Below are 27,543 nucleotides of genomic sequence, written 5' to 3'. Positions count from 1 at the left end.
TGGGTGCTTGCTATTATAACAAAGAATAAGTAATACTTCTAGTCTAAGAAGTTGGAAGAGGAAAAAAGTCTAAGAAGGATGCCACTAGGCAAAGAATGAAGCTAAAGAACCGCAAATAAAAAGATCAGAAGGCTCCAACTAAATTTTCTAAAGGCGTGTCTAGCTTAGATGTCAATGTAAATAAATAAGTTATGAGGGGTCTCACAGATTAAGTGATTGCAACTGTTTAGTCTTGTCCTGTGACTGCTCAGTTGTATCTCAACAATCAGTGCCACAAATTTAGAAGAAAGGCACCGCAACTAAGACTACATGCCTACGATCAACACAGGAAAGCTTTCTTTTCATATATAGGAGGATTTTAAAGCCCTTTCCCATCTCTACAGAATACAAAACTGAGAAGGTTGCAAGTAGAAACTGTTCAGTAGTTGTTCACCCAGATGAAGCCACTGGTGTCTTGGCTCTTTATCACTCAGCTCTGCAGGTTCAGGTTAGCTCTGTCTGCTGCTAATCACATGTCACTACCTACAAAAATAGAAGAGTCTCACTAATAGAAGCAAGAACACAAACTCATATTAAGTGATTAACGCTTCCCTTTCTGCCATTTGATTTTTCTATTATCCTTTTGGGGACTAAATACTTTTTGGAAGTATTAAAACCTGAAAATCAGAATTCTGGTTCTGTATATACAACTCTACCTTCTTAACAGGGGAAGCCAGCAAAAAGGTAAGAAACTTTCACCTAAACCTGAAACGAGGAAAAGTAGAGTGAACCTGTGCAAGTCAAGGGTTCAGAAGCTTTGATTTCTCAACAGATTAATTTCTTTGCTCTTGGAAAAGGAGCACAGTGAGAAGCTGCATGGGGTACTGAGGTCTGTCTTAAGATAAAACAAAAGTACTTACTCATTTTTTGTTTCCTTAAAAGTTGCATTAACAACAAGCACAGACAATTATATGGCCTAGCAAACCCAGTAATAAAATATGAGTTAACTACAAATTAAAGCAGTAAGTATTTTGGTCTGCCAGAAGAGTCTGTACCCAGAGGGGATCAATAACAACTCATCAGTGTTTATTAGAAGCCAAAGGAAGATTACTAAAGAATGTATTCAAGCCTGATGAGTTCAAAGGCTGCGACTGTCTCCAGGCAGAATGTGACTCAAACGCCACTGTTTTCAAACCAAACTTGAGAGTGTACGGCTTTGACTACCTTAGATTTTCCAAAGGATATAATCTAGATATCAGACCATGATTTATCACTCCATTATCCTAACAGCTTATTTTCTCTTTGGTGGAATTTTACAAACTGCATAGATGCAGATCAAGGCACATGATAGCACTGATCCCTCCTCATTCCCAAAGTTAAGCACAAAAAAATGGAGGTGGGATCACTAGGTAAAGCTCCTTCATGCGGCACAGGGACCAAAACAAGTGTATTGAATTGCTGACAGTTGGAAATCACATATAATATTTGATTTCAAACAGAAACAATTTCATGGAGAAATAACATTCACTAAATACAGACAAACTGTCCAAACAGCAGGTCAGTCTGCGTACTGGTATCTCAAAAAAAGCTAAGTAAGTAATGACAACTACAGAGCACTGCTGTGCTCCTTCATTCTCCACTATAAATTTAACTTACATTGGTTTACTTCTAGAGACTTAAGTTAGATAACGTTTACATAGAAGGGTTCTTGTAACAAAAACTTTTACATAAGTACCACAATCAGAAAAAGAGTAAAATATGAGGCGTAGTAGAAAATTTCAGACATTTAATACAAATCAAGTTATTCTGAAAGATGCTAGCACGTTTCTAATCTTTGACAGTCCTTTAAAAGGATCTACATTTCATTTTAGCACATTCCATCCAATTTGTACAGGCTTCTGTGTTTCATCTGTTTCTTGCCCCCAAAAGAAAGATGCTTCTTAGACTTTAAAACTTTTCAAAAGCACAGATGAAAGCTTTAACCACATTAATGTTGTTGGAGCTATCTAGCAAACAGTTTTAGGCTCAGTCACAAAAGAAAGTCAGTCAGCACAGAGGAAGATAACCCTGGAGGACAGATTTCTCTGTAACAGCAAATACCCTATTCCAAAATAATTATTCCCTTTCAGAAGGAAATGAGAGCTAAGCTACCTTAACTGGTCTGGTATAACTGATTTCAGTAAAGCTTAGACAGCCAATTCCCTTCTTGCCCCCACAGAGGCAGATACTTAATTCCCCTAGTCTCAGGCACGCTATAATATAAGCAAGTATAGATGACAGATCAGTTCACACCAGGCATGAACATACCTAGCCTTTCCCTGTTTAGAGCTCTGATGGATTCAGGCCAGTGGCTGAGAGAGCAGCAACAAAGCCAGAAACCAATAAGAGGAGATGAGACAAGGACAAAATGAATGAGGAACAGCAGGAAGAGTCTCCCTGGATCAGAAGGGAAAAAAGAAACCCACCACGCCTCCTCCTTACCTTGAAAAGCAACTGCTAAACAGAAGGATGGGCAATTTTTAGTTACTTTCTAACATTCACTAACATTAGTCAGAAGCCTTGAAGTTACCATACTTTTTACATACGATATTTTCTGTGAAAAAGATCTGTGAAAAAGAAAACTGTCACCAAGTTAAACAACAATTTAGATAAAGATTAGTTTATACTGCGAATGTCATCTTAAAGACACTGCTGCTGCTAAACCCGACCTGCATAAAATTGTCTCCATCCAAACAATAGCAGCAGAGGTGTGAATTCTGCTAAGACAGAAAACGTGCTTTCAAAGGACTATAATTCACTTTTGTAATCAGTAAGGCTGAAATTGAAGTGATAAAAATCAAAAGAAGCACAGAAAACACCCTCAGGTGAAGTCAAAGTAAGGTGACACATACTTAGGTTTTCACTCCAGTGAATCCTAATCCGATTTCAATCCTAATCTGATTTCAGAGCAACTCCCTCCCCCTTCTTTTCCTATTACAGAAACTTAAAGATAAGATTCGGGATTTCCTCCCTTTTCACCTGAGATTGGTATAGAAGATGTCCCGGGTAAGGACACATGGATTCAGAAGACCTTCTGAATACTCCAGGGAATAAGCTTCTAATCACCCAGGTCTCTCATATTCGGAGGAGTATACTACTACTCCATCATCCTTAGTAAGCACTACACTCCTTCCCGATTTAGATGGAGACCCCCAACAGACGATTACTTACGTGCCCACCGGCATTTGAAAAAAGGAGAATAATTTTTAAAAAAAGGTTGATTTAAGGCAGTACAGGGAGCAAAACCGGCCAGCACAGAACCTTGTAGAAAGGCCCATCGGAGCGTGGGAGCGGCCGCCGCCACCCGCGCCGGGCCGAGCCGAGCAGCCCCCTGCCCCGGGAAGGGCTCTGCCCGCCCGGCACAAAGGCGGCGCCACCATTGTCCGCCCCGCCCGCCCGCGACCCCGCCGGCCCGAGGAGGGGCGGAGGCAGCCGGGCCGGGGCCGCAGCCCGGGAAGGGTGTGGAGGGGAGTCGTGCAGCCCGGGAAGGGGGGAGCAGCACGAGAAGCTGGGGGTGTGCGCATCCCGCGAAGGGAGGGTGCACGGGGGGCATCCCGAGAAAGAGGGGTGGGGTGTGCACTCCAGGAAACGGGGAGGCGCGCATTTCGGGAACGGGGGGGAAGGGGGGGGGGGTGTATGTGTGTGTGCCCGCATCCCGGGAAATGGGTGTGTGTGGATCCCGTTAAAAAGGAGGGGTGCATCCCAGGAAGAGATGGTAGCGGGGGGGGAAACGGAGGGCGTGTGCATCCCGGGAAGGGGGGTGGGTGGGGTGTTGTGGATGCCGGAAAGGGGGTTTGCATCCCAGGAAGGCGGCGAGTTCTGCATCCCGGGAAAGAGAAATGGTGTATGGGCATCCCGGGAAGAGATGGGGCTGCATCCCGGGAAACGGAGGCGGGAGGTGCATGCCTGGGAGAGATGGGAGGGATCCAGGGACGAGGTGTGGGGGATGCATCCAGGGAAGGGGGCGGAAGTAGGGATGCGCGTGTATCCCGAAAAGGTTGGGGGGGGAGGGAGAGGGGAGTGCGTGCGTCCTGGGAAGAGGTGGGATGCATCGTGTGTGTACATCCCGGGAAGGGGCGGGGGGGGGGGCAGCGCATCCCGGGAAGGCGGGGTGGTGGGGTGCCTCCCGGGGGCGGCTCCCGCCCGCGCCCCGCACCGCCCGCCTGGTCCCGCCGCCCCCGCCCCCCGCCGGCCGCGCCCGCAATGACGGAGGAGAAAAAATCCCCCCTGCGGGCGCCCTCCCGCCGCTCCCCGCCTCCTGCCCTCCGGCGGCGCCGCGATCGCGCCCAGGCCCCGGCCCCTCCCTCCGCGCCGGCCCCGCGCCCACCTCCACGTCGCGGCCCTTGTTCTTGAAGCTCTTGATGCGGTGGTTCTCCAGGCCGGCGGCGGCGGCGGCGTTCTCGGCCATGGCGGCGGCTCCGGCTCCGGCTCCTGCGCGGCGGCTCCGGCGGCTGCGGGGGGGGCGGAGGGGGCGGGGCGAGGCGGGGGCCGCGCCGTGACGAGCGCCAGCGCCGTTGCTGAGTGACTGCGGGACCGGCTGCGGGCGCGCGTGACGCGGCGGGCGGGCTCGGCCAATGGCGGCGCGGACAGCGGACTCGGCCAATGGCGGCGCGTCTGGGGGTGGGCTCAGCCAATGGGAGAGCTGCTGAGGGAGGGATCCGCTAACGGCGGCGCGGGGGGGAGGGGCGGACTCGGCCAATGGGAGCGCGGCTGGAGGGAGGGTTCGGCCAGTGGGAGCGCGGAGGGCGGGCTGGCTAAGCCAATGGGAGCGCGATGGTGGGCGGGCTTAGCCAATGGTCTTCAGGCACCACCCCCCTCCGCGCGGTGTATTCTGGGGAATGTAGTCCCGGCGGGGCCGCGGACCCGCACGTGGGGCGAGTGGGAGCGCGCCCTGCAGGGAAAGCCCCGCGCTCGGCTCCGGAGGGAATCCGCCTCGTTGGCGAGTGTTGTGGGGGAGACTCCCTCAGCTCCCGAGCCAAGCAAGCAAGCCCTACCTGGAAAGCGCACCCTGCGCTTCGGGAACTTGCCCTGCATTAGTATCGGAGCGCTGGAGCACCTCCCGTAGGAGGACAGGCTGAGGGAGTTGGGGTTGCTCAGCCAGGAGAAGAGAAGGCTCCAGGGAACCCTTATAGCGACCTTCCAGTACCTGAAGGGGCTACAGGAAAGCTGGGGAGGGACTGTTTACAAAGGCTTGTAGTGATAGGATGAGGGGCAATGGGTGTAAACTGGAGAGGGGCAGGTTTGGACTAGACATAAGGAAGAATTTCTTCACCATGACAGTGGTGAGGCACTGGGGCCTTGGGCATCCTGATTTAGCGGGATGTCCCTGCCCATGGCAGGGGGAGTTGGAACTAGATGATCTTTAAGGTCCCTTCCAACCCAAACCGTTCTATGATTCTATACCACATGTGCACACAGCGCTGACTGCACCCAGAGGTGTTGTGTCTGTTGTAATGCAGAGCAAAAATGGTCTCTGCTGATCCAAGAATTGTTCCCAAACTGTCAAAATTACAGTATTGCCCCCACCAAGTCATTAATGCAGCCGGAATGGTCATTGCATACGTTACAAACAGTCCCGGGGACCTCCAGGTCTGTAGTGGCCTGGGCACGCCAGGCTGGGTCAAATACAACGCCTCAAAGTCGCACCCCATGTTTCCAAGTTAGAAAAGTCGATATGTGGGGGTGATGTAAGGTAATTGCAGGCAACAGTAAGCAGTGATGTAATGTCTTCAATAATGCACAATAATTATTTGCTTGGAAGAAAAGCATCCAAGAAAAAGAAAATAAAAAATAACAAAGATGTGTAGTGTTCATATCTAGCTTATCTTACAGCACATCAGGTTCTGCTTTATAGCTATATATAAGATTTTCACAAACCCCTTTCTCTTTCAGAATCTCTCCCTCTAATTCACAGCTTGGCTTTTAATTGCTTTCCCCCAGCCCTTCTTTCTTGCATTCAGATGACTGTAACTTGCAACTTACAGTTCTGGCAAAATAAGGCTTGCAGCCTGATGGAGATGAATAAAAATCTGGAAGACTAGCGCTCTTCTTCACTGTTGTTCAGCTGCGTGCCAAATGTTCTTATCCGAGGGATCAATGTAGCATTTCCATCCCTCTCGTATCCAAGTAGTTTCGGCTCCCTACATGCATTGCTCTGTGCCTTTTCCCAGAGGCTTTGTCTGGGTGTGCAGTGCCATTGTTGCTAGACAGAGGCAGGCGAAGCCCAAATGGCATGACCGATGTGACAGTGTTTGTCAAGATCATTAATGTCAGAGATGGCTTCTGGGCTCTGACACTTGCTCTTTTGAAGAAGAATTGGATCCAGCTCTCCAGCTGTCTCCAAGAGAGCTGCTGAAGTAGATTCAGTAGTTGAGAGCTTTGTTTTACCCACCAGGGAAGGTGGCCATAGCTGCCAGCTGTGGCTTACTCAAGCCTGGTAGGGCATCACAGTAATGCTGATCCAATCCCTGCCAGGCAGGGGTGTTACAGTTATCCTCTGAAGGAGCTGCTCACCATTACTGTGAACAAAAGAGCTTTGTTCAGCTTCACCCAGTGTAATCTGTGAGGTAAAAGGAAAACTAGCAGATAAAAAATGGAGTGTCTCCAGACTGGGACAACTCAGTTTACTAATCATAAATCTATACCCATTCCACTAGATACAATTTATAGATAGAACAGTGGCAATGTCTTTTCTTTCCCATTTATTCCAATCCATGGTGTAAGCCTTCCAGAGTTTCTGTAGCACATTTCATTAGTCTTAGTAGACACTCAGGAATTGAACGTGTCTTAGATAGAGCTACATGGAAGTTTGATTAGTTTTACTGCCTGAATAAAGCTTCTTGGTGGAGCTCTTTACTAGATAATTAAACTTGCATGTACTCAGAGAGAAAACATTTTGATGTAGTTAAGCAAATACTACTTTTTGGCATTGTAATTAACAGACACCACTAAAATATAAGGAATGAGTACTATGCTGCTTTGAAAACTGAATGAACCATACTGCTTATGGTGGCCCATTCTTCTTCACCATAAAAGCTTCATATCAATGTGTTCTTGTCACCAAAACTTGTAAGACATATGTCATCGCCCTGAGCGCACTACTGGGATTTACCATCCCTGAGCAACCTCCCTGCACTCCACGTCAGCCCCCTGCCCCAGTGATGCTATAATCGTGCTGGTCTCCAGCTCCACTACAATCCTGGCTTGGATACATAGGCTGATGTCCTGGCTGGGCTGAAATGAGGCTCTTGGGTGATGGGAAGAGGTGAAGGGGAGGTAAAGAGGTTAGTTAGGGGCTGTGAGGTCTATGCATGCCTTAAGTGCCCTGACATCATAAACTTTGTAGCTTAAAGAACTTTGGAGAGGAAAGTTCTTTCATAATTCAAAAATGTGGGACAATAACAATTCTTTGGGTGTCCCGTTACTGAACAGAATTGAGCTGTGCTTATTTCTGGGATGACCTGCTGGCTTCAGCAAAAGAAAATGAACCGATCTGGTGCCATTGCTGTCTCTCGGGAAGTGCATGTGATCAGCTTAGGAACCCACCTGCAGCTCCAGAGTCAGAGGCCACTTAACCCACGGTAGCCAGTGACTTGCTCTTTTGCAGTCACTGGTTATGTCTATATCCACCAGTCAATACAGCTGCAAGAAGAACAGCACGTGAAAGAGAGCTAAAGAACCTGAGTACCTGAGTAATGCTCTTGTTGGCAGTCCCTCCAAAAGGGATTGGAGAGATTTAGGCACAGTGCTTTAAGACGCTACCTATTGCCAGTCGCACCCTACTAGTGGATATTAGAAGGTGAGGCAGGAGAGGCAAAAAAAACATGTGTCAGCTCCTCAGTCTCTCTGTTCACAGCCATGAGCATCTGAAGCCAAGAAGTGTGGGATGAAGGAGGTGTGGATGCCACCCAAGCAGAGGATCGAGTCAGCTGTCAAGGTGGTATCGTCTTAAACCGTGGCTGCTGACTTGGCTACAGACCACATGCCAAGAACAGTCTGTAAAATCATGCAACTTGTAAAAAGAAGTGTAAAAGGACTGTTACTTAAGCCCTTAAGTCAACCTAAACCATTCATGAGTCTCATGTTTTGGTTGCTCATCTCAAAATGGGATGCCAAAGCATCTCTGATTGGGTTGTATGACAGCTATAACTGTGTATTACCATTGGCATGGCTGAGTGAGAGAAAGCTTTTCCTTACAAAATACACTGCTGTTCATGTGCTCTGTAACTCCCAGCAGACATTAACTTTCATGCCTTGCTTTCTCATATCTGTTAGAGGCAGCATGACTGGCACAGGCTCAGACATGCTTGTGGACGGGGTCCCTGCCCGCATCATCTGAAGCTGTCCCCACCATGCATACAACTCTCCAGGAACCGGCTGAGCAGCGTCTCACTGGGTGTTGCTCTCTGACCAAAAAAAAATTATGAGTAACACATAACGTAAACTAAGGCAAAGTCCCCTACAAGCAATGCCTTTGACACTCATTTTCCCTTAAGATAAACATATAATTTCAGTGACAATATTAAAGCACGTTTGCAGTTCTATCCATCAATGGTGTAAAAATTTGTCTTCATAGGAAGAATTATGTTCTTACCTCATGGTAACTGAGGTTTAGTAATGATTGTGAGGTAAATGCTGGTAAAGCCTCTAGCTTAGTCAAAGGCTGCCATCAAATACTGTGAATGCAAACAGGCAACACGCACTCAAGGAGAGACAAGGCAGGTCCACCCATGAGAAGCCCATGGAAAGGTGCTGTGTATAAAGGTCCACAAACAGGTCAAGAAACTCTTTTTCTGAAAGTGGTTGAAACCTGGGAAAGTGTTGGGGAAAGTATCACATTTTTTCCTGTTTCTATGCTTTTCTTACAATATCTGTTTACTGGTGACTGTTGGAGATGCAATATTCACTAAGATAAGCTTTTGTTTTGACCCCTTATATTTACACCAGCAAGTTAGTGCTCAGTGAACCATATCACTATGAATCTGGCGCGTGAATACTCTCAGGGTACAGCATGGTCCTTCATTTTCAAAGTATGATGTAGGTTATGAGTATCACTGTGCTGTCCCATTGCTACTTTGCCCCTTTCAGTCCAAGGTCCAGGTTCTCCATTCACCTCCATTGGCAGGAGCTCATCTTGTACCAGACTCTGGTCTGAGGTGAAAGCCCCGTGGGTGGGTTTTTTTTGGGCAGAGAATTCTAGCCACTAGTTAGGATGGTCCAAACATTCCCCTGCCCTGACTACAATGAGATATGTACCTCATCAAATCTGGCTCTCCAACGTGCGTTCCCACTCCTTCAACAGTGTCCTAATGGACCTGGCAGTCTTTAATACTTATCTGCAGCGGTGCACCATATCCTGCTACCCGTAGGCTGCAGAGTAAGTAGCATTTTGCAGAAACAAGTGGCTCTACTGGATTGTCAGATGGTGTGTGGACTAGGCTCAGGGGAATGAGGACCTTCCTGTTGTGATTTGAGCTAAAGCAGAATCAGTTTTCTAAAATTATCTGTCTTGTCTGAGTAACTTCATTTTCTGAGAGTTAACTGCATGTTTTTTCAGACAGTGTTTCTCTCTAGAAGTGATAACACGGGGAGCACCGAGATGCCAAAAGGCCAAGGGTTATACCTATTCCTGTGGACACCAAGGCCATCCTTGAGCTGATGGAATGCCACAAGTGAAAGGGGTGAAGAAGGGTTGCACCTGCAGGGAGGGGCAGACAGGACAGGTGTCCCAAAACTGACCAACAGAGTATTTCATCCCATGTATGACAAACTCAGTATAAAACTGAGAGATCACAGAAGTCACTCTCTCTTCTTCCACGGCCAACATCCAGTGAAGACCTTGTCTGTGATTTTACCCCTGATCCTGGATGCATGCATTCCTGAATCCATTTTCTGAGTCCAGCTCCCTCCTAGCCTGAGACCTTTTCCCTGTGCCTATTTTGCAGCATTTGTGGTGATGTGGCCATCGAAGGGGTGCAATTTTGTGTATTTGTATATATTTTATTATTTTCTTATTAATAGTATTTTCATTATTATTGTTGTTGTTGTTTCATTAAATCTGTTTTAGTATCCAACCCACAAGTCTTTTTCCTTTCATTTCCCTTTCCCTGGGTGGGGGAAAGAGAACTGGGAGCCCAACTGCTTGCATTTTAGCTGCCAAATTGGGCCGGGCTGAGGCTAAACTGTGACACCTCCTCAGTACATCTATGTCACGACTAGTCCCAGGGGTCTGCCCTTGCTGCTGTAAGAAGTCGCTTCTGGAGGCAATGCAAAGAGCTGGTGAAGGAGCTGACATGAGGCTTGCTTTAGAAGAACCAATGAACAGCTCAGGGTCCGGATTTATAAATGCCTCATTGTCTGCGGACCAGGAACAGAAGCATTGAGGGAGCAGCTGGCTCGTCTGCTAGCGTGTCAGTGAAGGAGGAACCGTAAAACCTCTGGTTATTCAGAAGGCCTCTGTGTTCAGTCTGAGCCAAGTTGCTGTCTCAGCATCTTTGACTGGGAGGAGGATTAGAGGAAGCTCCTTCTGGGACAGAGCATCTCTTTTCTTCTCCACTATTCTCACAAGAAACCCCAGAGTAAGTGCACGCTGGTTCCTCGTCTTCTGTTTCCCACTGTCAGGTAGTTCCACACAAGAAGGTGGGCTGGGATTGAGACTGACAGCAAGGTGGGGATGGGGTAGGTCCTTCGTGGACTAGGACTTGCTGCCATGGTACCCAAGCAAGAAGAGCTTAGTTGGATGGCAGTAGCTGAGGTCAGTCAAAAGCCCCATCACTGGACGAGATCATAGCAATGAGGCAGGTCCCAGGTCTTGTCAGCATCCAGACCACTGTGTTATAAAGCCAGGTATGGGGACAGCTGCAACGTAACTCAGGCACAGACCAAGGGCAAGACCTTACTTACAAGCAGTTCCCGAGATAAGGGGAGTGAGTCCCCGCCGAGGCTCCTCACAGCTCGTTCTCAAACAGCTCTTTGATTCAAGGCCAGGCAGCTGCACTGTCGAAGCTGGCCTGGGGCCCAGGCAGCCCAAGCACCAGCAGGAGGGGGATGTGCTCAGAGCCCAGGCACCCACCTGGAGCTGAAGACATCCCTTTTTCCTGATGTCTGAGTTCCAGGCTGCCTCAGAACCAGAGGGGTCACGGGGACTGACATCAGGGTCTAGACACCTTTCCTAAATTGAAGGCAAATGGTGATCAGGAGGCAGAATGCAATCCTACCCAGGGCTTCGATCCAAGCAAAGATCCTGAGATACTGTTTGCAGAGCCATGGGTGCACCAGTGTTCTAGGCTTTGGCCCACGAACAAAAAAAAATGATGGGCTTTCTGGTTTTCCTGATAGGAACAGCTTCAGGCGGTCTGCTCCGCGTCCCAGAGCCTTTGGCACCGGCAACCCAGACATGTACTGGTTGAAGACCAGCTCCAGACACAAAAAGGGCTAGAAAATCCCTGACACAGCCCATGCTGTGCCTGAAGGAGACAGTAAAGGGATGCAGTTCACCGGAAAGGTCCCCGAGGACCTGGGAATGGCTGGCTGCAGGATGGCTCTTTTAATTTGTGTTGCAAAGTGAATGATTTAATTGGCATAATTGAGAGTTTTCTTTCTTCTCTTCATTATGCATGCACAGAATATGGTGGTAGAGACAGTGAGAGGGAAGCATGTCTAGGAGGGAGATAACTGCAGAAGTGATCTGCAACCAGGTAAATAATGTCATCCTATTTGGGAAACTGTGAAAGTAGTAAAGATCTGCCTTAAACATGCTAGTAACAAAGTATGAGATGCTACATTACTCACCTTCTGCAGCAGGAGAAGTTTACTTGTATGTCATGGCAAAGAGGATGAGAGAGTTAATACTCCTAGGTGATATCCTTAATGGTGTAAGAGCAGGTGTTATGACCTTGGGGGCATGGTGCAGGTAGACCTGTGCCACCTGTACAATCACTCATGGCTTCCCAGGTGTCCCTCCTGGCCAGGGAACCAGGCCCATCAGCTGCAGCAATGCCAAGCTGTGCCAACACCAGTGGGGGAACCCTGTCTTCGTGCATCCTCTACGCGAAAGGAGTCCTTGAAGCCCTTGTGTGAGCTGTGAAGCCTGCAGCAAGATGGAGAGTGTCACAGTGGGTAAAGGAAAGCCTGTCTTTGGAGTCCTGTAACTCAGTGTCAACCACTCAAAGGCCCCTGTACTCCATCCTGCGAGGGTCATGGGCCCAGCTGAAGGTTGCTTGTCTCCATCTATGAGGATGGTCATTCGGCCCATGAGGACAGCTGTCATCAGCCACAATGCACATTTCGGCGTGCAAGATCTAGCATGAGAAGGAACCACCTGCTATGAACCATCTGGCCTCACTGACCTTGGAGACTGTGGGTGGGCTTGGGGAAATCCACTGTGGTCAGACCTCCTCAGCATCACTTGCAGCAAGGTGAAGATACTGCACATTTCAGTGTGATCGCAGTGTGTGCATGAGATGGACAATGTGGAGCTCGGTGTGCTAACCAGGCCTGATGTTGGTCATGTTCAGCAGTGGACAGGCAGTTCTGCTGTCACAGCCTACTCCTGCCAGCTGGCAGGACATGTGTCCATGGCTGTACCCCTCAGAGGTATTGAAGCTTCTACAAACTAGCCTGTGTACCCACCTCAGGGCTACAGTTGGAGTATGAAAGATGGGAGAGGCTGGTTGGCTCTGGTTGGTCTCCCAGAGGCAATCCAGACAGGACAACCGCACCGTAGTGAACACTTAAAATGTCTCTGGAGTGCTGGTAGTCTGCTGAGTCAGGCCTTAACTTGCAAACTCCCTTGTGCTGACAGCCCCAAGCAATGAGAGTTTTGAGGCAGATAACTTTATATTTCAGCAGCACACAGGAAGAAAATGGATTTTCTCTTGCAGCTTTCAGTTTGGTGACACTGGAGGATCACTTCAGAAGTAGCCAAACTCCAGGTTTAGAGCTCTTGTTGGAGTGACCTTCATCACTTCCAAATCACAATGTGAAGCCACGCTGCAAGCCCCAAGTTTGCTGCCAGCTTCCTAAACACCATGGTGTCGTGACACCGCTGTTTTGAACAGGTACTGAGTGATCTGCATCAACTGACACATGTTCATGTCCATGGAGAGATGGGGAAATGGTGGATTGAGTCACTGCAGCCAGATGTTTTTAGCTAGCACAGGTGTGAATAGCCAGTATATCACAATCACAAAGCATGATGCCCTGTTTCAGGTTTTGACATATGTTAGCAATACACTTTTTCTCCTAAACACAGGCACAGAGAGCTGCAGGTCTTACACCTACACCGCAGAAAATACACATTCTTTTTAGCAGAAGTATCTCAAAGTGGAATTGCAGTGACATTGAAGTATGTTTAGTGTTAAAGGTTATTAGGAGCCTTCACTTGGGTTTGGTCTGATTCCACTATCCCAGATTAAGAATTTATAAGCAAAGACAATTTAATGCAAATAATCATGTTAGACAAGGTGAAGATTTAGTGAAGTGGATCTGGGGGGCTTTTGGTTCCCTCCTCTCCCCTCAGTCCCAGCAATGCAACATGTATTTCCCTGCTCTGTGCGTGTTGTGCAACTGATGTCTCCCTGAATCCACCCAGAGTAGGCTGTCTCCATTTCTGGTTAATGCAGCTGTGACTACAGCACCCTTAGAAAGGCAGATTTTCTTTCCTATTCTCATAACCAAATATTAACCTGCCCTGACATCGCTTCATTTGCAAGAGCTGATAGCACAGCCTGAGATCAGTTTGCTCTAGAGGTTACACAGAAGTGGAAGCAGATTCCAGAAAACTCTGTTCTGCAAAACAAGTTTTAGTTTCTGATCTGGTATAAGTTTATACATACATTGTTTGTTTGTTTGTTTAATGTATATATATGTCTGTATAATAGCTTGTCTTGCTACAGAGAAGAAAGTCCTGGATATGGTGCTGTCTGAGGCAGGAACAGGAGACACTTCCCTTTGTCTGCCATGATGGAAGAAAATTCAAGTATAGTTACGCTTCTGGTACCAACACAGACCCACTACAGCTGGCTATTACCACCATCCCGTGCTCAGTTGAAGAGATGTTCTACATATTGCTGATTGATGAGAAGCTCAACATAAGCCTGCAATGTGCGCTCACAACTCAGAAGGTCAACTGTATCCTGGGCTGCTTCAAAAGAAGCGTGGCCAGCAGGTCGAGGGAAATGATTCTGCTCCTTTATTCCTCTCTTGTGAAACCTCATCTGGAATGACCCTCTGTGTCCAGTTCTGGAATCCGCAACATAAGAAGGATATGGAACTGTTGGAACGGGCCCAGAGGAGGGCTACAAAGACAATCAGAGGGCTGGAGCACCTTCCCTACCAGGACAGGCTGAGAGAGTCGGGACTGTTCAGCCTGGAGAAGAGAAGGCTCCAAGGAGATCTTATAGCAACATTCCAGTACCTGAAGGGGGCCTACAGAAAAGCTGGAGAGGGGCTATTCTTAAAGGCTTGTAGTGATAGGACTAGGGGCAACGGGTATAAACTGGAGAGGGGCAGATTTAGACTAGGCATTAGGAAGAATTTCCTCACCATGAGAGTGGTGAGGCACTGGCACAGGTTGCCGAGGGAAGTGGTGGCTGCCCCATCCCTGGGGGTGTTCAAGGCCAGGTTGGATGCGGCCTTGGGCAGCCTGATCTTGTGGGAGGTGTCCCTGCCCATGGCAGGGGGGTTGGAACTAGATGATCTTTAAGGTCCCTTCCAACCCAAACTATTCTATGATTCTATGATATTTAAAACCTGCAGATAATTATATGTTTGGTACCAGGCTGTTATAAACAACATATAATATTCCTCTTGGTTCAGTAACTTCAACATGTAAGAAGTCACCAAAGCAGCAAATCCCCATGCTTGCACACAAAGCTTGTTTCACATTATTATTGGCAGAAATGGCAATTTTATTTTAAACCCCCCTGTGATCTGATCTCAGGATCTATTTGGATCTTCGGTCCCCATGGCAATAGCTTCTCAAATCCTGAAAATAACAACATGTGCAGCTATTTTGACTGAATAAACCAGACACCATGTAAGCGTAAGGCTAAGCATATGGGTGCGTGTTTGCAGGGAGAGCATTTCCGTTTGGTCATGAAGGTAAACAGCTGTTTTCCAGACTCATGTAGAGATCTGCTCTGCTTGATCAGATGTGTCAAGTAAGGGAGAGTTGTTTTTATGTTGTCACCTTTTAAAGCAGGCCTGTATTCATCCTTTTGAATGGCTCTCTAATGATACCTGATGTCATTCACATGCACCAGGAACACATTAAGCATCACTCTCCCCAGCAAAATACTGCTGAAACGGTGCCACAGAAGAGGAGGCAGGAAAAGGGTTCCTAGACTTGATTTGTATAGTCATATGTGCCCTCCTTGGACTGGAGCTGTTAATCAAAATGGGAAACATTGTGAGTTGTTTGGTTAATAATAGGATGGGGTGGTTTTTTTCATTATTTATGCTACCTTAAGTGTTTGAAGGTAATGCACTGTAAAGGAAGAATCAACTGTACAGGCAGTTGCTTTGTTCACAGCTCTCTACCTTTCTGATAGACCTCGATTTGGTCCTTTGATGGCAATCCAGCAGCGCTGTGCCTGGATGGACCCCTTCCTGTAGGCCAGCAAGTCTCACGTGGACCTTCTTTTCTGATCGTCCAGCTCTGCATCACTTCTGGAGCCTGCACCCCTTTGTGATCCCAACACAGGATTGCCAGGGGCTTGCGGGCACTGGATCTCACAGGAAGATGAGCACCGTTTGCTGTCGGTGCTCACTTGTAGGATGGTGCTCAGCTGCCTGCAGTCTCCCCAAGGTTGTTGTATGGGGGATATTGAGACAGCTGGACCTGCACAAAGATGTCTTCATAGAGTCTGTAGCTGGTGGCATACATTGACTCTAGAAGCAGTAGCTGCTTTTTGGAAAGATGAAAAAAATAAAAGGAGAGAAGCAAAAGGGAAAGGAAAACTCGCTCCCTTGGCCAGCTGGGAGGGGATAGAACAGGAGGTCCCCAGACGTGTATCCTCTCCTGGGGATCTTCTCTGGTGGTGTGCGTGCCCTCTCTGCAAACAAATTACAAATTTCCTATGGTAGCTATATGGTTTTTGGTTTTTGGTTTTTTTTTTGACCACTTCAAACTCCTTGTTGGTTGTTCCCGCTTACAAAGCTGGTAGTGCTGATGGGAGCACAGGCTGATGGAGCTTGCTGGCTGATTGTGAAGCTTTGTGTGTGCATTTTGTCAGGCCACTGACTGTAGACTGAGAAAGACAGCACAGGAATAGAGAGAGAGGTGGGAAAAGGAAGGTGATTCCCATGCTGCTGAGCATCACTTCTCATAGGAGTCCATCATAATAGCACTATCAGGGTTTGCAGATGTAGAGCCATGTGAATAAGACAAGGACAATATGGTTTGATGAAGGAAAACCTCTACTCAGGGGCTTGAGAGAACCTGGAAGCATGGAAGAAACAGGGAGCATGCAGTAAAATGTTGTAGAGCAGAACCCTCGATGTCACACACGCTGAGGCACTTCAGGCTCTGCACAACACAGAGTAAAGCCAGGGCATGGCTAAGAAGCACACACAGAGCCAGGAGCTGGAAAATCTCCCTGTCAGAACTGTACAGCTCTAAGTTGTCTCTTTTGATTCTTGCAATGAGCAGAGCAGGTGATGACAGCCACTTGCTACAATGGCATCTCACCAGCTGCAAGCAAGCTTGCTTAGATGTGAGTGTTTTCAACTCCTTGCCTTGCTCTCATGGGCTGCCTGGCACAAGCGCATCTCAGTGCATCCCTGTGGGGCTCAGCCAAGGTGACTGAGGCCCTGCATCTCACTAGCAAGGATAGAGCAGTGCCAGGAGCTGCGCCAGACCTGCTTGGACCCTGCTGAAGAAGATAGGGGTCCATCACCTCCAAGCTCGGTGTAGGGCTCAGAGGCACCACTGCAGCTGACTGCTGTTCCTGTCCCTGGCATCCACTGGTGGGTGTTCATCCTAAGGCAGGGACATCTGAACCACTTGTGAAGTGGACTCAGCAGCTGCTGCTTTTCAGCAGCAGATGATGAACTAAGCCAGTCCTGAGTGTGGCTTTATCTTCGGGGAAAACCTGGAGGGGATTTTTCATCTTTTCTCCCTCAGTGCAAAGGAAAAGCACAAGGGAAGGAGCAAGGCAAAGGAAGGCAAGAAAAAGGCAAGGCAAAAGAAAGAAGGATAAGGGAAGGCAAGGCAAAGAAAGCAAGATGAGGCGAGGCAAGGCAAGGAAGAAAGGGGAAAAGGTAGGCAGATGCAGGAAAAAAGGCAAGTCAGGAGAGGAGAGAGAGAAAGGAAAGGAGAGAGAGAAAGGAAAGGAGAGAAAGGAAAAGAAAAGAAGGACAAAAGAAAACTAATAAGAAGCATTGTAATTTCTAGTTCACTGTTGTTCTCAAGCTGCAGTGGATTTAAAGTGCGACCTCAAACAGTATGAGTGTTGGCAATGTTCTATCTAAGCCAAAGCATGATGATGACAACACAATATAACACGAATAAAAAATGTGAGTGGGGAGGAACTGAGAGGGAAGGGAGCTTTTTGTAAGCATTTGTTTGCAGATAGTTTTATGATGATTCAACACAGTTGATGTAAAATCTGGCAGAGTTGAACTGGGTGTCAGCCAGCCCAGTGGGGCTACTAAAATTTAGCTGAAATCGATATTTTATACCAATTTATTTAGGTGTGTGTTGGTGGGGGGGTTCTCCCTTTTGGGGCAGCATTCCCCCTGCCAGCCCAGCCACCAAGGCCAGTTCTTCTCCCTGAGAGCCCCCACCATAAGCCAGTACGAGTGGTTGGAGGCTGGTGGTGAGCCAGGTCACAGAACTGATCCAGGGGGAGGAGAAAAAGGGAGACAGTTGGTTGGGTTTTTTTAATTTTCCCAAGCTATTTTTCCTGTCCTTGGCCAGCTACTAAGCGGGAGACTACTGGCACGTCCCTAAAGCCCTCCAGCAAACCTGCAGCAACACAACTCGGTATTTCTCCTGCTGCCAAGGTAAATACAAGCAGGGAGGAAAAACAACAGCGGTAAATCCCTAAACCCTGCAAGACTTCTTCATCCACTTTAAAAAATGATAGCAACAGGGGCCCCTGTTTGGAGTGACTCGTGGTTGGGTCTCCTTCAGAGAGCCCCTGGGCAGACCCACACCCTTCATCCTGTCCCTTGGAAGGAGCGCTGCATGCTTTATGAAATGCTGAGCTGCTGCTCCCCCCAAGCTCTGCACATCACCACGTCCCTTGTCAGCACTCGGCAAGCCAGTATTAAAACAAGAGGGAGGCCAAGTGGAAGAGAAACTGAAAGCCGCCCTCCTGGCTATGGGGAATTCCTTCTCTGGCAGAAAACTAGCGCTGGCTTTGCCAAAATTCCCACCAGATTTCTGTCATTCCAGCTAATAAATGAGAGTTCAAATAATTATGTCAGTGCCACAGATTTTAATATTTTTAAAAATACGTTGTGTGGAGTATACTTGGTGAATCCCTGGTATTGCTCCATCAGTGGAAAAGGAATAGGACTTCTTGTATGTGAAGAGATAAGAGTGCTTCAGGCTACGAAAGATAACCATGCTTTTTAATTTAAGCTTACAGCCGTGACAGCAGTGCAAGGGGTCTCTCTGCTCCAGATATGCTCAACCTGCATTGACTGATGGTTGTTATATCTGAAACCTCATAGGTTGCTGTGGGGAAAGTGCCAGAATAAACACCTCTACTTGCTACACAGCCTCAAAGGCTGAGATGCAGTTCTACGTAAATACCTGCGTTGCTTGGGGTTTTGTTCAGACTCTCACTAGATGCTGATGGTGGTTTGCTTATAATTACAGATTTTTGAGTGATTGAAAAACCGGGAATATACGTGGAGGTCCTGAAGCTGGAGGGGAAATCTTTGTGGATTACAAGGAGGGAAGAAGGCCACTCATTCACTTCCTTTTACATTTAACTTTTACGTTTAGCAGTAAAGGCAGAAATAGTAAGAATTCTGTGCAGATCATTAGAAACTCGTATTGGTAGGGAGAAAGTGAAATACGAACATATTTTGTACATCTAGTATAAGTGCAATTCAGGAGGATGAATGCAGCTATTAAAACTTCACATCTTGGATATATTTGACGAATATACATGTCATTTGGAGCTGTAGTTTTTGAAAGTTACTTATAGTATTAAAATAGCAATAAATCCCTTGTAGTAAGTATTATTCAAATCTACATTTCAGTTCATTATCTGAAAGGATGCCAAGAAGTGAAACAATGAATTAGAGGGCAGATGCCTTTCATCAGCTTTCCTTAATTGCTGCCCAGGTTGCATTTCTGGCAGATTGGCAGCAGACCTCTGCAAAGGCCATTCAGGACACCACAGTGATGGGCATGTGAAACACCAGCGGCAACCTCAATAATTGTCACAAGCATAGGTCCAAGCCACTCTATCACAGCAGTGACTTCCCAAGGTGCCAGCCCCATCCACGGCTCAATGAACTATATTTTTAATCCAGCTGTGAGAGGCCAAAAACTGGGAATGGGACTCAGAGCAAATGCCTACAGCTAATGAAGCAGGGGCCACAAGTCAGCTTGCTTCAGACCTGAACTGGCTGACACTTTTCTTCTCCTACATACCCTTCAGAATAATGGTTAATGCTGAGTAGGTCCCTTTCTGAATGCTGCTCCTTGAGTTTTAAATACAGTTTGGCTCCCAAGGCAAGGCCTGCTCTGCTCCATGCCTGCCCTGCACTTATTGTCACCAGAAAACCTTCCCTTGTAGCCTGCACACTCATCATTCTCACCTGCAGTATTTTGCTTGTGGCATTCAGCAAAGCTCATGCCCTGGTCCTATAAATCTCTTCTTGAGCAGCAGAGAGCCAGCACAGGGGACAGCAAAGAACCCAATTAAAGCTTAAGTAATTTGTTTTCCAAGCATCATCTTTCATCTTCAGATTTAGCAGGCACTAGTCCAGTAAAAAGCACTGATGGCTGGGTTGACTGCATGTGGGTTTCTTCATGGCAAGTCTGGCTGGCGTACTTTTTTTTAGATCACTCTGATAAACCCCAATAGCAGGTTTACCCAGGAAACAAAGGAATAGCTTTGTTGCTGCAGGTCTATTGCTTTTCCCTCGCTTTTCTCCAACCTGCCTTTGAAATGACAAGGTTGTATGTAAGAAACCACACCGTATGGTATAAAAGTTCCTGATCTCGACTCAGCTTTCCCAGATCAGAATTGGATTTAAGCCAAATCACAAAAACATCCTCTGTGCTTTTGGTATTGATTTAAACTGGGGAGAAAGTAGGAAGATTAAAGATTAAGTTGTCTCGTTTAGCCACTGCACATCAGCCTGTCTGAGCAACAAGCGTGGGTGGTACAGGCTGTGCCCAACATCTTCAGCCTCTTAACACAGATGCACATAATCTGGGGCCAAGACTTTTAAAATACCCTCGCCACAGCAGAGAAGCACATATAAATGATTAAATTATTGGCCATGAATCACATATTCATTATTTTAAAGAGAAGACAGTGTCCTTGGAAATTGCTGAGGGATGCGAGTCACTCTCTTAAAAGCATTCACGGTTCTTGGTGCAATGCAGGATGAAAAGTTAAATGAGCAGCAACACTTGTTGAATCATATGCCAAAGCGATTTCACAACAGCATGACTGGTGGTATTGAGTCTCTTCTGGTGATGGACACAAACTGCTGACAACATTGGATTTTTAGGTGAGCTTACAAGGAAGACACTCAAGCAAAAGGCATAGCCAACATCAGTGTGTCTGGGAAAGAAAGTGGGGAAGAACTACTGCATTTTTGTTCTTCTTTTGTTGACAAAAAAATGAAGTTGTCAAAAAAATCACATGGTTTTATCGCAATTTGAGTTTTATGCCCCCTTCCAAAAGAACAAAATTTGATAATTGTATGCTATCTCTCATATGCTGAGAAATTCTGTAGGTTCCTCCAGAACTACCATGCTGCCATGGATTAACATCTTTCCTCAGACACTGCCCTAAAAGTCATCACCTCCTCCTCTGAAGTAACCCCCAAGGTTTTATTCCCACAAGTGCCAGGAGCTGGTCCTGGGCAGAAACTCCTGCTGTGCAAGTCTCCAGGTAGGATGTGGACCATGAATCCCATCCCAGGTCTCCAGCAAAGTCACCCCACCATGGGAGGAGTTGGCCCACGGCCTGGGCTGTATCTCTGCATGCACATATCTGGCAGCCGCCCAGATAAACCTATGAGCTCAGAGTTGTGTAATGTGTCTCCTTGGTGGATCATCCTATAAAACTACCAAGGGATCCTGAGGCAACCTGACACTTGTAATCAGCTGGAGGAGCAGACATTGCTTTGGGAGGTGACTTGGCGGGGGGGGGACAGAGTATTTTTCCCCCCACACATTTTTCCTCTCTGCCTGGGCACGGCAGGTTATTTGACAATTGTTTAAACTGTTTAGAGAGAGTTTTTCTTTTGAGTAAACCCAAGTTGGAATGAAATAAAAGTGTACAATCTTAAGACTGTGGGGTAGAAAAGAGGAGGAGAGGGCAGGGCTGTGCTAGATCACACTCTGAGAAAGTCACAGGGACCATAACTGCTTACATCCCCATTCGGCTTGTGCTGAAGAAAGTGTCTGGTTTAAGCTGGAGGAGGGTTTCCATAACCTCTGCTGCGCAGGGAGCCTGGAGCAACTCCTACCCAGCTAGTGGTCACAAGGCTTGCCCAGGGCTTGGTGAGGTGGCAGCTACCGCCCTGGGCTGCCCCTCACTGGTTCCTGTGACCAATGTCCCCCATCTCCTCACATTCACAGTTATTTAGATGCAGTAGAGCATTGTCAGGGAGCTGGGCACCTCCACCCCAAGGATTTACAGTCCTGTCTGTCCTCTTCAGTATGCTGGTGATGAGGGCGAACCCTCTGGGGTGGCCAGTTTGGGGTCAGCATAGTAGCCTGAGATGTGTCATGTTGGCCGCAAGGTGCCATGTGCCTGTCCCCAAAGGGCACTGCTGGGGCCCGCTGCAAAGCAAAGTGATTCTGCCCCTCTATTCCTCTCTTGTGAGACCTCATCTGGAGTATTGTGTCCAGTTCTGGAATGCTCAACATAAGAAGGATAAGGAGCTATTGGAACGGGTCCAGAGGAGGGCTACAAGGATGATCAGAGGGCTGGAGAACCTCCCATACAAGAATAGGCTGAGAGAGTTGAAGTTATTCAGCCTGGAGAAGAGAAGGCTCCGAGGAGACTTTACAGTGATCTTCCAGTACCTGAAGGGGCTACAAGAAAGCTGGGGAGGGACTGTTCACAAAGGCTTGTAGTGATAGGACTGGGGGCAATGGGTATAAACTGGAGAGGGGCAGATTTAGACTAGACATAAGGAGGAATTTCTTCACAGTGAGGGTGGTGAGGCACTGGCACAGGTTGCCCCATCCCTGGAGGTGTTCAAGGTCAGGTTGGATGGGGCCTTGGGCAGCCTGTTCTAGTGGGAGGTGTCCCTGCCAGTGGTAGGGGCGTTGGAACTGGATGATCTTTAAGGTCCCTTCCAACACAAACCATTCTATTCTAGAGGGAGATGACAGGCAGAGCCCAAAGAGCAGGTGAAAACATGGATAACCTTAGCTGATGTGCTTGGTCACGCCAGGTCAGGTGAGCTCCAATGAGTTCATGTGGGTACAAGGAAGATTCCCATGGTGTGTAGGGCTGTGGATTTCACACCAAGAGCCAGCCAGCCCTGAGTGACGTTGGGGCACAGAGTGTCACGTTAATCCCTTAAAGGAGCTGGGATTGTGCAAATAATTTGGGATGCTGGAAGATGAACTCAGCGGGGGCATCAGAAACTGTAGTCAGTCACTGCTTCGGCAATGCCATCTCACAGCACTCATTTCACTCAAGCAAGAAAATTCTCTTTGAGCCTGGATAAGCTAACATCAATCCATCAGCACAGGAGTGCTTGATTTAATGCCTATTTGCTATTTTTCTTCAAATATTTAAAAACAGCTAGCTAGGAATTTATTTGTAACTTTTTTTACATCATAATTGCAGGAACACAATACTTTTCCACTGATGGATTTGTAATGTAATGTTAGTTCATTCTTTCTCAATATTGATATTCCAAGAAGCAAAATGAGTGAGTATCAAGACAAAAAGCAAAAAGCCTGAGTGGAGAATATTTACACTATCGTTTTGCCGTATGCTACTGTTCACGTAGCCATCACCATCCTTATTATTGTGCATATAATGATTAATCACTAGCTGTGCAATGTCCATCTTCAGCAATGCCCTAAGCTTGTTTCTCAGGCTTCCTTTACACAACTATTGTGTCTTAGGGAGTTAGTTGCTATGAAATTCAGCTACAGACGATGCATAGAAATGTCAGAAAATATGGAAATGAACTTTAAAATTCACAAGGGATAAAGATGAGAAAATGAGGAGTAGGCAAATCAACATTCAGTGAAGATAAGATACTTCTGGTAGTATTTTATTGTGGTTTTTCCCTTCTGGAAAGGCATCCTTGTTAGTATGTCTACGTGCTTCAGAAAACAGAAATTGAAAAATGCTGCTATTTCTGTTCTTACATTTCCTTCTCTCACCCTCTATTTAGGGATTTCATCTGCTTGTATTAACTCCAGCAGCCTTAGGATGGTAAGGCTGGGTCAGCACAGCTGGCTGTGCTCTCAAGGCTCAAACTGAAGGTAAAAAAGGAGGAGAAAGGGGGTGGAAAGACATCGAAGGACATGCTATCTCTTGGGCAACTCACCTGCATCACAGATGTGCCACAGGGAAGGTGGCCATGCAAGGTTTTGAAGTTGCTTGGAGATGACCAGGCTGTTCCCCTGACATTTGGGAAGGTAGATTCCCCCTTCATCAAGTCAATGCTCCCAAAGCAACAAAAAGACATTGGTTTTGTCCCAAATCAAAACACAGGGAGAAAAAAACTTAAAAACCTGGAAATACTTATGACAAGTCACATCTTCTTGAAAGGAAGACAGGGAATCACCCCAAAGTGATTCCATCCCTGAGGGAATCATGCAATGGTAGTGTCTGGGCAAGGGGCATGCTCTGCTCTCAGCAGTGCATCCCTGTCCCTCTCAACTGCAGATCCCATATTTCCCCCAGGAACAGTCAGATCTGGTCCCAAAGAGCCCACCTGAGCTGGGCTGCTGCTGGCAGAGGGAAGCCATCTGGCTGAGGTCATAGAATCATTGAAACATAGATTAGTTTGGGTTGGAAGGGACATTAGAGATCATCTAGTTCCAACTCCCCTGCCATGGGCAGGGACACCTCCCACTAGATCGGGCTGCCCAAGGCCCCATCCAACCTGGCCTTGAACACCTCCAGGGATGGGGCAGCCACAACTTCCCTGGGCAACCTGTGCCAGTGTCTCACCACTCTCATTGTGAAGAAATTCCTCCTTATGTCTAGTCTAAATCTGTCCCTCTCCAGTTTATAGCCATTCCCCCTTGTCCTGTCACTACAAGCAGTTGTGAACAGTCCCTCTCCAGCTTTCTTGTGGGCCCCTTCAGGTACTGGAAGGTCACTGTAAGGTCTCGGAGCCTTCTCTTCTCCAGGCTGAACAACTCCAACTCTCTTAGCCTGTCCTCCTATAGGAGGTGCTCCAGCCCTCTGATCATCCTTGTAGCCCTCCTCTGGACCCGTTCCAACAGCTCCATATCCTTCTTATGTTGAGGATTCCAGAACTGGGCACAATACTCCAGATGAGGTCTCACAAGAGAGGAATAGAGTGGCAGAATCACTTCCCTCGACCTGTTGGCCACGCTTCTTTTGATGCAGAGATGGAGGAAGAGAGCCTGAGGTTCCTGTCTGTTGTATGGAAACTTGCCTGTGCAGAGCGGTTTAGGAGGGCTCTGCCATGCTTGGAGGTAGAGAGCAATTATGTCCCCTGACAGTGAGTTCTTAGATTTATGTATATCCCCTCACCTTACCCTAAACAAGCTTTCAATACAGGAATTGCAAAACTGAAGAGACCCTCTGCAATTAGGGCAGAAGACATCTCTCTTTCAACTGACACGAGAAAAAGAGTCGAATGAAGCCGTGCATTGTTATCGCACTTCAGCTTAGTCACTGGGGAGGGCAATAAACAAGGCAGACTTGGTTGGGATAAAAAAAGCGTCGACTATAGCAAGATTATGAAACAATAGGTGCTGATAGAGAGGCAGCCCCGAGCCAGCGGCAGAGCAGAAGCTTTACTGAATGCCTAGATTTGAATGAATCCTAATTATAATCATGGGCTACATGGCAATTCATTTAAATAATGTGCCTCCTGCTTCCTCCCAGCCCAGCAGAATGAGTCCGTACATGTTAATTGCCACATTTTGAAGAGAATGCTCCTCTCTGTGCGGCAATATTGTATATTTAATTTTTGCTGTTTATTTACTCTGCCCTTCTTCAAGGTTTTTACTGTCTATAAAGGCATCTGCTGCTGTCATTTTGCATTTCAAACAAAGGTGTTTGCATCCAAGCTCCGAAGCCATTACAGGGAATTTTGCAAGGAAAAATGGAAAGGGCTGATTGCTGCTCAAGATGAGCCAGATTTCAGGAGGGAAAAGGAGCTGGTGAGCCAGTGTACATGTCAGAGGTAAGAACCCTGGCACTGCAGATCCTCTGAACTTTGTGAAGGGTTGGGGCAGGCTGCGGCTTTACCCTCTCAAGTGTCCCACTCCTTTCCGAGCAAAAAATTGGTGTGAAGACTCGAAGCACACCCAGGAATGTATCACTTCAGATTAACGTTGAGTGTGCTCACTGGGCATGCACGCTGGAGAGGTTGGCATGCTTAAAATAGGTTTATCGAAGAACAACCACAACAACGATAACAATAATAACAACAACAACAATAATAATAATAATAATAATAATAATAATAATAATAATAATAATAGACCAAGGTTTTAGCAAGACTCTTCACTGGTGCCATTTCACTGCCGAAGCAGAAGTGTGCTCTGCCACACAACCACACTACCATAACATCAGTGGGAGCAGACTCGGAGGCAGTGGCACCTTTCTGGGCATCTGTAGCCAAACTCCTTGGTGGTGCTGCTGCTTCTAGGCTTAAATCTGGGGGCACCTCTTCTCTCCCTGCCCCTCTTCAGCTCCCTCTGAGAGCTTTTCTCTAAGGTTCATTAAGCCAATATTGCTGCAAGGGTTCTTTTTATGTCGAAAAGGAATGGGGAATTCAGTCCAGCTGCTTTTGCTTATAGTAGTTTATAGGTGAGAATTAGCATCAGCTAGGTTGTATTTCCTCTCATGTGGCTTTTGTTCTCATCTGCCTGTGACTGTCCTCTCCTGCAGACTGCTACATTAGCTCATTTCATTTGCAGAGGTTTTTAAAAAGGCTTTTATGGGATTATCTCAAAAAGTGTTTGCGAGGGTCGCCCTGTCCTAAACAGCCTATTCCCCACAACACTTGATACTCAAGCTTATCACTTAATTTGGATATTTCAATTTCCACCAAAGCCCACTGATTAAAATGCCACTACCGCTCTGTGGGATATTTACAGAGGGGTTACCATCATTAGAAAAATTCATCAGAATATACTGGAAAAAAACCAGGAATGCTCCTTGCAAATTCAAATAGTGGTGCTAGTAGCTGTTCCTAATTCTTGCAGCCTACTGGAAAGGAGACAGGATTGCTAGTTTCTCTGCAATTAAAAAAAGTTTTCTTCTTCATTAACATCATTAACAGCATTAGAAATCAGATTTCAACTGCTACATATTCAAATGTCACCACAAATCTATATGCAATACTAGTTATGACTATTAAATTTTATGTAGAATAATGCCTTTACGCATGGTAGGACACGTTGCTGTGGCCCTACAAGGCGTTGACGCAGAGGGAAGTGTGCACAACAGGAGCAGTGCTTGGGGAATGAATGGACCTGAGGCCTTACACGATTTGGCCACTGCAGCCTCATGTACCAGCAGAACGCTGGAGGTGGAGCAAGTCCCTGCTCACTGCCTTCACTTGTGATCCCCTTCTGAAGCTGGCAGGAGGACTCGGCTAACTCCCAAGCTTGCACCACAGGAGAAAGGCTTGGTGCCACTGTCCAAGTGATTCCTGAGGAGGGGAGAAGGTCCGTTCTCTGTGTTGGGTCCAGAAACTCATTACTAAGATCAGCTCCTTCCCAGGTACAGAACTGAAGGTGCCCCGGAGAGCTGGGTCCTCCCTTATCTTCCACAGCCCCGCTGTTCAGAAAATTATATTGGTTCCAAGTTTTGACAAGCTTTTAGCTACAACTAATGAATGTCTTTGAAAGGATACAATTGCACCTGCATTCCAGTCCCTTTTGGGTTTATCTTTTTTGCACAGCTTTTGGGTTGTTTTTACTTACGCGTTGAAAAAACAGGTACTTGCGAGTGGCTGAGAAATGGTTTTACATGGCTTACAAGACAGATGGATGCATTATGTGTCCTACCACAGTCACTCTGCAAATCTGCAAGGTGGGCAGCTTGCCCCTGCTCCCTTTTGAGATGAAAGATGTGGCTATACAACTACGTTTCTTGAAACTGTAATTAAGGACTTTTTACTTTCCCGATAGATTGA

At 47.0% G+C, this 27,543-nt stretch overlaps 1 protein-coding gene across 1 annotated transcript in view; it reads right to left on the bottom strand.

Moving 5' to 3' along the window:
* The window catches only part of KPNA3 (karyopherin subunit alpha 3), a 53,670-nt gene extending 49,182 nt beyond the window's left edge, over window positions 1–4,488 (bottom strand). The window contains exon 1 of the mRNA XM_054068198.1: window positions 4,346–4,488. Coding sequence (XP_053924173.1) covers window positions 4,346–4,426 — 81 coding nt within the window. The 5' untranslated portion in view covers window positions 4,427–4,488. The remainder of the gene's footprint in view (window positions 1–4,345) is intronic.
* Between the last annotated feature and the right edge of the window lie 23,055 nt (window positions 4,489–27,543).

This window comes from Cuculus canorus, chromosome 1, assembly GCF_017976375.1.
Source record: "Cuculus canorus isolate bCucCan1 chromosome 1, bCucCan1.pri, whole genome shotgun sequence".
Classification (NCBI taxonomy): Eukaryota; Metazoa; Chordata; class Aves; order Cuculiformes; family Cuculidae; genus Cuculus; species Cuculus canorus.
Note: the sequence above shows the minus strand (reverse complement) of the source record. Positions and strands in the feature narration are given on the sequence as shown.